This window comes from Terrapene carolina, unplaced genomic scaffold (assembly GCF_002925995.2).
Source record: "Terrapene carolina triunguis isolate 2854851 unplaced genomic scaffold, T_m_triunguis-2.0 Scaffold69, whole genome shotgun sequence".
Classification (NCBI taxonomy): Eukaryota; Metazoa; Chordata; order Testudines; family Emydidae; genus Terrapene; species Terrapene triunguis.
The window spans coordinates 36,441,267-36,451,930 of NW_020664420.1; the positions used below are offsets into that span (position 1 = coordinate 36,441,267).

The 10,664-nt window shown below is 43.7% G+C and overlaps 1 protein-coding gene across 2 annotated transcripts in view; it reads right to left on the reverse strand.

Annotated features, from left to right (window-relative positions):
• TENT2 (terminal nucleotidyltransferase 2) overlaps window positions 1–9,983 on the reverse strand; it is a 72,394-nt gene extending 62,411 nt beyond the window's left edge. Inside the window, exons 1-2 of one of the 2 annotated variants that reach the window (XM_026649127.2) lie at window positions 9,848–9,983; window positions 665–856 (exon numbers count right to left, since the gene is read on the reverse strand). In XM_026649127.2, the coding sequence (XP_026504912.1) occupies window positions 665–819 (155 nt within the window). In that variant the 5' untranslated portion in view covers window positions 820–856; window positions 9,848–9,983. Of the gene's footprint in view, window positions 1–664; window positions 857–9,705; window positions 9,741–9,847 lie in introns of those variants that run through there. The other variant, XM_026649128.2, reaches the window with a different exon arrangement.
• Window positions 9,984–10,664: the final 681 nt, after the last annotated feature.

A 10,664-nucleotide genomic window follows, 5' to 3' on the forward strand; every position in this document is an offset into this window, starting at 1 on the left:
TCTTTACATTTGAAAGGAGGAGGAGGAGAATACTTTTCACAGGATGAAATTGACTAGAATAAGAAAATGAGGTAGTCACTGTGCAGAGTACAAATACAAAAGGAACTTTGCAAACTCACTCAAAAACAACACTTAGTGTTAACATGAATTTCTCAAGAGAACATTCATGCTTTAAAACTTAACCTCAGCCAAACGTTCCTTTCCTTTATTCATCTCCTCCGTTGACTCTCCACCCCCACCCATTCTCAATTTAAGATCCTCAAAGACCCCCTGTGGATTACTAGCTCCCACTGCTGTGATGCATCATGTATTGCGCTGATGTGTATTTCATCCACCACTGAACAGTAATGGAATATGCAGGCCACCAAGAGAGGTAATGCAAATCCATGTTTAGAAATTGATAAATTTCTAAACAAAATTAAAATATTTTTTATGACAAAGTATAAAATATTGGAAAAATATATCCTTCCAGTGATAAATAGAAATTACTTTCCTTCAAAGGAAGATAAATTTTGGGCCTGATTTGACAGTGACATTTGTTAATTCTCTGAGAATTAGCTTCATTTGATTCCTCCCTCCAACCGAGATCAGTTTAAAAAAAAAAAAAAAAAAAGCTCAGGCCTTTCAGGAACCATTTCCCACTCTGAAATTCTACTGTACTTACGCTGCATTCTGAAAGTTGAACCGAGCATCAACAATTTGCTGATGAGAGAGAAGAGTGGGTGGTATGTTCAGAGGAAGCTCATTGAAGAAATTATTGTGCTGCTGATGTTTTGGAAGAAAGGGTGGACGACCCAAGTTGGAGGAATTTGGGAACATGCTCTTCTTCACTGAAAGTGAACATGTATTCTTCTACCTAGATCAACATTTTAAAAAATCCTGAAATTAGGCAGCTAACAAAATACTAATTATGTACTTCTTTTCAAATCATGCATTAATTTAACTATTTTGCCACTGAACAACTAGAATAATCAAACAGATTTCTAGAAGTCACCTTAAATTTTCTCAGCCTTATCCTATGGGTATTTTATCACCTCTGAGAAGACACTGTGTAAAACAAAATCATTTTAACAAGTAGTTACCTTGATTTGGCAAATTCTTTTAAAGGGAAATTTTGATTAATTCTCCATATCTAATTTTTGTTTAAAATGTTTTATAAAACCTAAGGTAGGCGTTTCCACTGTCTTGTTGAAAATTGATTTCCATGTAAATAGTCTACTTGGAGTTAAACATTTCTAGGCAATACTCCAAAAGAAACAAAATAGTACTCAGTTACTACATAAGAACCAGAAGGTTCAACTGACCATAAAATAAAACAAAACTAGTATATTATCGTGTTCAAGATGAATAATATGCAAAAAGTAAGCAGCCAACATTAATGGTGAAATGTAATTTAGAGTTTTAAAATGATTTCAGTTTCAACAATATAACTGAGTTCAATGGAACTATTCACATGCATAAAGTTACTCATATGCATGTTTACAGGATAGAGTTCTAAGGCAGAGGTTCTCAAACTGTGGTCCGTGGACAACCAGTGGTATGTGAGCTCCATTCAGGTGGCCCGCGGATAGTTCCCTCTAAGGTGCGTGCATGGGCGGCCGCACACAAGAGAATGAAGGGCCACCCACCTAATTAGTGGAGCCATGCAGGCGTGGCTCCACTAATTAGATGCCTGGACCCTGGAGAAGACACACATGTAAGGTGAGGTGGTGGCCTTGGGGGGAATAGAGGGTAGGTGGGAGGGGGCAGTGGGGTGAGATGAGGGGGTGGGGGAGAATTTGGGACGTGCAGGGCTGCGGCGGCCAGAGAAAGAGGCGACTTTTCCCAGCTCCAGGGCTGTGGCTGCTGGGGAGAGATGGCCCTCCTTCCCCGCCTCAGCTCTGTGGCTGCTGTGGCAGGGGGAGAGACACCCCCCCACTGCCTTCCCAGCCCCAGCTCAGGCGCTGCCGCAGCAGGGGAGAGAGGGCACATCCATTGCATTAGAAAGGTAAGACTCCTGATATTAAAATATGAGTTGTGCGCTTTTATTTGTAGAACAAAAAACGTTTATTATAATTAAGCTTTTTTTATATATATATATATATATATATATATATATATAGCGCTTTTATCCAAAGCGCTTTACAATAGTTAGCTAACGGTACAAACAACATTTGGAAAAATCATGAAGTGGTCTGCCGAGACCGTTGGCAATTTTCAAGTGGTCCGTGAAAAAAAAAAGTTTGAGAACCACTGTTCTAAGGCAATAGTAGTAAAAGTTTAATTTTTTTTATTACACATTGCTTCAGCTGACTGTGACAAACATTTGTGAGTCTGTTACAGTTTACCTAACCTACTATTTTCATTTGCCACCATGTAGGAAAATGCCAAAATGTATCATTTAAAATTACATACATTGTATAGAATCAGAAAAATCAGATGGATTAAAAGAGAAAAAACAGACATTAAAAAACTTCATCTTTAATACAAATTAGACACAGAATTATAATGTACTACAGAAGTTCCTGAGCATTTCTTCTTAAACTCAATTTACGTTATAAACAAGTTTCCTTTCTTAAGTTACTAACACTGCCTCAGAAGAATTTTCAAATCCAGTTTGCTAATCACTGCATACTGCTGTTTACTTTTCACATTTCTCTTTGCTGCAGTGAAAGCCAGTGAGTTTTTTCAATTTTCTTTATAGTCAGTTTCATGTTCAGGGTCTTAAACCCAAACACATAAATCCCAACACATAAGTAGCCCCACTGGCTGCAAGAGTTAAGATTATACAAACATCCCTATGCACAAACAACCTTTTTCATCGGAATGCCTAAAAATAATTTGGAAATAAAATTAGATATTTCCACATTTTTAGGTTGTCAACTTGATTTTATAAACACTACCCCACCAAAAAAAAAAAAAAAGCGCCACCCACAACACTGATATGCTCATGCTAAAAAAAAAAGTTAAACCATTAAGGAACTCGGTGGGAATTTCCCAATTGCTTAAGAAAAGAGAAACCATATAGCATAGAAACAAAAACTGCTCTAGTCCCATTTCCAGCACCAGATACATCCTTGTGTATTCCATGACCCCCCCCGCCCGCGACAAAACCTGAAGTGAATACATCCTTTGCAAGAAAACTGTGCTTCAGAATCCAAAAACTTTCTTTTAAAAATGGTTGTGAAAAACCCATGAACCAAGTATAAATCAATGCACCAGTTATTTTCCTGAATCAGAATACAACCTAAACACATGGCTCAGAGATATGAACTGCTCAGTTTGTGCAAATGGTGATAGTTATCATTAAGCTTGAAAATTATGTTAATATTTAAATTAATTTTCATTACTGATTGTCTTAGTAGAAACATTTAGTAAGGGCTTGTCTTAATGGGGAAATTTACCAGCATCATCATGCTGCCACATGGGGATTTATACCAATATAACTACAGCAGCATGGTAATGCTGGTAGATTTCCCCATACAGACAAGTCCTAACATGCATAGCTGACAAACCTAAAATGACACCCACTTGGATTGGAGGGGCAATTAGAGACACTACTGAGAATCAGAGAAGCTAAGGATTCTAGACAGCCAGATTCAGGAAATATCAGTACTCCAGGTTCAAGGAGCTGGCCACCAAGGAGTAGAGAGAGAGAGAGAGAGAGAGAGAGAGAGACAGACAGACAGACAGACAGACAGAGAAAAGACCTGGCAATCTGTAACCACCAGAGGTAAAAGGTCACGGCAGCATTCTATACGGCTGGAGAGAGACCAGCATGGGCAGGCTGTGGCCACCAGAAAGACAAGAATCAAGAGGAATTCTACAAAGCTAGAGGAGTTTCCAATTGATACCAGGTCCTCAATGCGGAAACTGTGGAAGAGACCTCTCAAGATCCAGCTGTTCCAAAAGAACGGAGAGATGTACAGGACACACCTGTGAATGACTGCTCAGCCCAACCTATAAGAAAAATCAAGCTTGTCCACAAAGAGCTCTCCCGCTATCCAGGTATGGGACAAACAGGCTCAGCCCAGAAGAATCCAAGGAGAATTCCCCCCTTACTGTGGGGGAATCCAGGTGTGGGGTGAGAGGGGGTTCTGTGTGGGGCAATCTGGGTGCAGGCAGCTCATTGGGGGGTTCCGCGTGCAGGGGGGATGGGACTCTGCAGGGGGGGGTCCAGGTGAAGATGGTTGGGGTTAAGCAGGGAGGCTGTGCGGGAATGAGGCTCGGCAGGAGGGAATCCAGGTGCTGGGGGAATGGGGCTTGGTGGGGTGAGGGGCTCGTTGGGGTGGGGGTTCGAGTGCAGGGTGCTCAGCGGGGGATGGTCTGCGTGCAGGAGTGGGAGTCCTGATGCAGGAGGGAGGGGCTTTCCGGGGGTCCAGGTGCGGAGGATGGGGGCTCAGCAGGGAGAAAGGTCTGAGTGCAGGAGTCCTCTGGATGCAGGAGGTGAGGATCAGTGGGGTGGAGATTCGGGGTGCTCGGTGGAGGCGTTCTGGGTCCATCGTCTGTGGGAAAAGGGAGCTATAAAGTTTGGATGGCCTCCAGCTCAGTAGAACGGGGACCAATCTTCTCAGGGGCTGGCTGGCTAGAGCAGTCAGGAGGTGGTTAAACTAATAACAAAAGAGGAGGGTAAAAGAGGGAAGGTCTGAGCACACCACACAAAGTCAAGATGTTGAGAACAAAATTAATCAAGAAACCAAAGGACATGAAGAGAAGAAATTCTTTAATTGCCTATGCACCAATGTTAGGAGCCTGGGTAACAAACAAGAGGAATTCTCATTTATGAGCATAAATTTGATCTAGTTGGTATAATTGAAATCTGGTGGGATAATTCCCTTTACTGAAGGTTAAAAATCAATGGTTAAAACCTATGTAGGAAGGATCAAGTGGCCAAAAGGGGAGTGGGAGTGGTGCTCTATGCAGGGACGGCTCTAGGCACCAGGGGCGGCACAATTGCAGGGGTGGCCTTCCAGGGGCGGCAGTTGTACTTTTTTTTTTTTTTTTTTTTTCAGCGGTGGCGCTCTCTGAGGTGATTTTTTTTTGTTTTGCTTCAGCAGTTGCGCTCTCAGAGGCGGCAAAAAAATCTAGAGCCGGCCCTGGCTCTATGTAAAAAAATTGTATTACATCTCTATCCCAATATAATGCGACCCGATAGAACACGAATTCGGATATAACGCGGTAAAGCAGCGCTCGGAGGGGGGGGGGGCTACGCGCTCTGGCGAATCAAAGCAAGTTCAATATAATGCGGTTTCACCTATAACGCGGTAAGATTTTTTGGCTACCAAGGACAGCGTTATATTGGGGTAGAGGTGTACTTGTTTCCAAGTCACTGATAACTCAGAAGAAAATAATCTTGAATGCTTATGGATCAATATCCTAACAATTAAAGCACACAATGAGGAATTAGGGGCTGCTACAGAACTTCAAAACACACTATTGGGGGGAGGGATAGCTCAGTGGTTTGAGCATTGGCCTGCTAAACCCAGGGTTGCGAGTTCAATCCTTGAGGGGGCCATTTAGGGATCTGGGGCAAAAATCTGTCTGGGGATTGGTCCTGCTTTGAGCAGGGGGTTGGACTAGATAACCGCCTAAGGTCCCTTCCAAAACCTGATAGTCTAAAAGCAGCATCTGAAGAAGTGGGTATTCACCCACAAAAGCTCATGCTCCAATACGTCTGTTAGTCTATAAGGTGCCACAGGACTCTTTGCCGCTTTTACAGATCCAGACTAACACGGCTACCCCTTTGATACAAAACACACTAAGGAACCAGATAACTAGCTCCTTATCTACTTACAGAAAAAAGCGCTGATAATGGGGGATTTCAATCTGGGTGACACATGCTAGAGGACTCATGCTGCCAGTACCAAAACATCTTTGAAATTTCTAAATATTGTAGATGACAACTTCCTGGCTCAGAAATTGTTTCATCCAAGATGGGGGAACTCTATATTAGACCTCATCTTGATAGATAATGAAGAAATGATCACAGAACTTAAAATTAATGGTAACTTAGGTACAAGTGATCATGACTTGGTCACATTTATAATGTGCACGCAGAATAAAGTCCAGACCAGTAATATATATACTTGGTGCTTTAAAAGGGCCAATTTCACAAAGTTGAATACAATTATGAGTCAAATCATCTGGGAGGAAGAATTTAATCAGAAAAATTTGAGTGTTAATTGGGAATTATTTAGGAATACTTTACTAGATGCCCCAATCAAGAAAGAAGGCCATCTGGGTTAAAAAAATGGCCTGGTTTAGAGGGAAAGTGAAAAGAGCCATAAAAAATAAAAATATATAACAACTAGAAGAAAAGAGAAGCTGATGGTTCTGAATATAAACCAGATGCTAGGACTTATAGAAAATTGATAAAGGAAGCAAAGGGACACAAGAGAAACCTATTGACAGCAAAGTTAAGGATGATAAAGAGTTTTTAAAGTATATTGGGAACAAAAGAAATTCTAACAATGGTATTGGTCAATTATTAAATAGAAATGGTAGAATTACCAATAATGCAGAAAAGGCAGAAATGTTCAATAGATATTTCTGTTTTGTATTTGGGAAAAAAGAGAGATGATGTACTCATATCATATAACTCTCTTTCCATTCCATATCTCAGGAGGATGTTAAATAGCAGATACTAAAGTTGGACATTTTTAAAATCAGCAGGTCCGGAGAACTTGCATCCAATAGTTTTAAAAGAATTGGATGAGGAGTTTATTGGACTGTTAATGTTGATCTTGGAACACCAGGGAAATTCCAGAAGATTGGAAGAAAGCTAATGCAATGCCAATATTTTAAAAGGATGAACAGAATGGGCGAGGGATAGCTCAGTGGTTTGAGAATTGGTCTGCTAAACCCAGGGTTGTGAGTTCAGACCTTGAGGGGGCCACTTAGGGATCTGGGGCAAAAATCAGTACTTGGTCCTGCAAGTGAAGGCAGGGGGCTGGACCTGATAACCTTTCAAGGTCCCTTCCAGTTCTAGGAGATAGGATATCTCCATTTATTTATTTATTTATTATTAGGCCTGTCAGTCTGACATCGATCCTAGGTAAGATAATGGAGCAGCTGATTTGGGACTTGATTAATAAAGAATTAAAGGAAACTAATATAATTAATGCCAATCAATATGGGATTATGGAAAATAGATTCTGTCAAAATAACTTGATATCTATTTTAGATGAGATTACAAACTAGGATGATAAAGGTAATAGTGTTGACATAATATACTTAGACTTCTGCAAGGCGCTTGACTTGGTACCACATTAAATTTGATTATTTTATATCTACCTAGTTCTTTTTAACATGGCACACATTAAACAGATTAAAAACTGACTGACAGGTCTCAAAATGTATTTGTAAACAGGGAATCGTCATCCATGAAGTGTGTTTTTAGTAGGACCACACAGGGATCAGTTTTTGGCTCTACACTATGTAAGATTTTTATTAATGACCTGGAAGAAAATGTGAAATAGTCACTGATAAAGTTCATAGCTAACACAAAAATGGAGAGAGTGGAAAATAACTAAGAGGACAGGTCACTGATATAGAGCAATCTGGATCGCCTGGTAAACTGGGCACAAGCAAACAATGTGCGTTTTCATAGGGCTAAAGTAAACGTACATCTAGGAACAAAGAATGTAGGCCATGCTTACAGGATGGGGGACTCTTTCCTGGGCTGCAGTGACTCTGAAAAGGATTGGGGGCCATGGCGAATAATCAGCTGAACATGAGCTCCTGCAGCAATGCTATGGCCAAAAGAGCCACAAAATGGCTAATGAAATCCTTGCTCCCCCAGTCTGGTGTAAATTTTTAACAGTGAGAGTAATTAACCATTGGAACAACTTACCAAGGGTCACTGATGATTTTTAAATCAATATTGGATATTATTCTAAAAGATCTAGTCTAGGAATTATATTGGGGAAATTCTATGGCTTGTGTTGTACAAGAGGTCAGACTAGATAATCACAATTGTCCCTTCTTGCCTGAAATCTATAAATCTATTATAAACATCTTACCAGGTGCCAAAAGTCCCAGCTATCCCCTACCCAGCTGCCCCAAAATCCTCTAATTTCTCTTCAACAACTTCTCCAATTCAGTTCTGTACCGCCAATACAAATATCTTTGGCATAATAAAAACAAAAAATATGGGGACAGCATAAAATACGTTGAATAATATATAAAAATAAATGGAACCGGGGCTATTGGATTCAGCCCATTATTCAGTTCATGTTTAAGTCACTAAAAACAGTTATTTCATTTAAATGTAGAATTTCCAGTCTGTTTCATCAGTGCTCTGCAGAATTGTGGAACCATTTTGCAAAGCTTAGGTTACATTATATACCCACCTTTGTGTTTCCATGCTCACCAACAACTGCACCAATATACACACTGCATGCTTCCAACCCCGTGGAGTCCCACTTGCATTTGCAGTGTGCTGTGGCCTAGTGCCTCCAGACCCCAGCATGCACGCCACACATATGCCTCCAGTGCCCTGCACCTGGTGCCCCTGAGCCCCCAGCTCTGTACTACACCACAACCCACCCCCACACACACCCCTCAAGTGTTCTGTACTCTAGTGCCATGAGCACATCCCCCCATATCTTGCCAGCCCCCACACCACAGAACAGTACCTTTGCCCAAGCCGTACATCTTAGCTCTGTACCCCCCACACCTCCAGGGCCCAAGCCCCCAGCTCTGTACCCCACACATCTCTGCACACACGTCCAGTGCCCTAGGCGACCCCAGCACTGTACCCCACACCTACCCCGCCACACACCTTCAGTGCCCTCAGCTCTGTACCCCAGGCCCCAGCTCTGTACCCCACTCATCTTATGCAAAGTAAGCTGTCATGGGATAAGAGGGAAAGTCCTCTGATGGATCAGAAACCGATTAAAAGATCGGAAACAAAGGGTAGGAATAAATGATCAGTTTTCAGAATGCAGAGAGGTAAATAGTGGCATAAAAAAAGCTAACAAATGTTTGGAATCATTAGAAAAGGGAAAGATAAGAAGACAGAAAATATCATATTGCTTCTATATACATCTGTGAGTGCAGATGTGGTCACCCCATCTCAAAAAAAGATGTATTGGAATTAGAAAAGGTATGGAAAAAGGACAACAAAAATGATTAGTTGTATGGATATGATAAAGGCCCAAAAAATCATGACTGGTATGGAGAAAGTAAATAAGGAAGTATTACTTACTCCTTCTCATAACACAAGAACTAAGGGTCACCCTAATAAAATCAATAGGTAGCAGATTTAAAACAAACAAATGGAAGTATTTTTTTTCACACAATGCTCAGTCAACCTGTGGAACTCCTTGCCAGAGGACATTGTGAAGGCCAAGATTATAACAGGGATCAAAAAAGAACTAGATAAGTTCATGGAGGATAGGCCCATCAATGGCTATTAGCCAGGATAGACAGAGATGCAAAACCATGCTCTGAAGTCTCCCTAGCCTCTGTTTGCCAGAAGCTGGGAATGGGGGACAGGGGATGGATCACTTGATGATTACCTGTTCTGTTCATTCCCTATGAGGCATTAGCCACTGTGGGAAGACAGGATATTGGGCTAGATGGACCTTTAGTCTGACCCAGTACGGCCGTTCTCATCCCCCACCCAGTGCCAAAGTTCCCAGCTCTGTACCCCACACATCCCCCCACACCTCCAGTGCCCTAGTGCCCCCCGCGCCTTGCCGGCCCTCACACCAGGCGCAATACCTCTGTCCCAGCACCGAGTGGTGGGCGGAAGCGGAGAGCGGGGCCCTGGCCCCTCCCCTGTGTCCTGAGCAACGATTCACCCGCGGCCACCCAGGGCAAAGGACCCCGAGGCTGGCACCCGCGCCCCGGCCGGGACACTTACTCCAGTCCGGGGGCAGGAACGGGCAGCGGAGGAGCCGGGGCCTCGCCAGCCCCGCGTAGGACGCAGCGCCGTGCCGGCCCCGGGCAGTCAGCGGCGGGCGCTCGCTCTGCTTTGCGCCGGCAGGAGTTCGCCGGAAGCCAACCGGGCCAGGGGCTGCCCAGCTGAGAGCCGCCCTCTGACCCGGATCCAGAACGAGCCGGCAGGACGTGAGCTCTCCGCCCCTCCCATTCCCTGCCTCACGGGGGTCGCCGTGCGCATGCGCAGCGCCCCCGTGCAGGGGACTTGGGGCTCCGGCACACAGATGCGAGTGGCGGCGGCGTTTTGTTCTGTTCCTTGCCCGTGGGCGCTGGGACGAGCGAGTCCTTTGGGGACCGCCCTCGTCCTGGGACGAACTCTCTGGGAGCGGGCACAGCCCTCTCCACTCCTGCTGCACCGGCGTGAGCCTCCTGGAGGCTGTGACCCACCTTCGCTGCGGTGCGAGCTCAGCCGCTAGGCGGCGCTGCCCTCATGCCGCGGCAGTGGGGTTAATGGTCTGTTGCATCAGGATAACTTACTTCAGGGCGTTGCCATTTACTTTTGGGGTTCACAGAGTTTGTGCTTGAAGAGGTGACCCCCCGCTGAGATGATCCCACCTAGGCTGCTGGAAGCTGTAGGGCACAAGCGTAGGCGGTGGAACTGGGAAAGAGGGCACAGGAACAGCTCCTTGCAGCTAATCGTGTCCTGTAGCAATGTGTTAATCTGTAGGCAGGTTGCATTTGGACTGTCGCTTTAGAGTGCAATATTTTCCTCTCCATGCACTAAAAATTAGGCTGTTCCT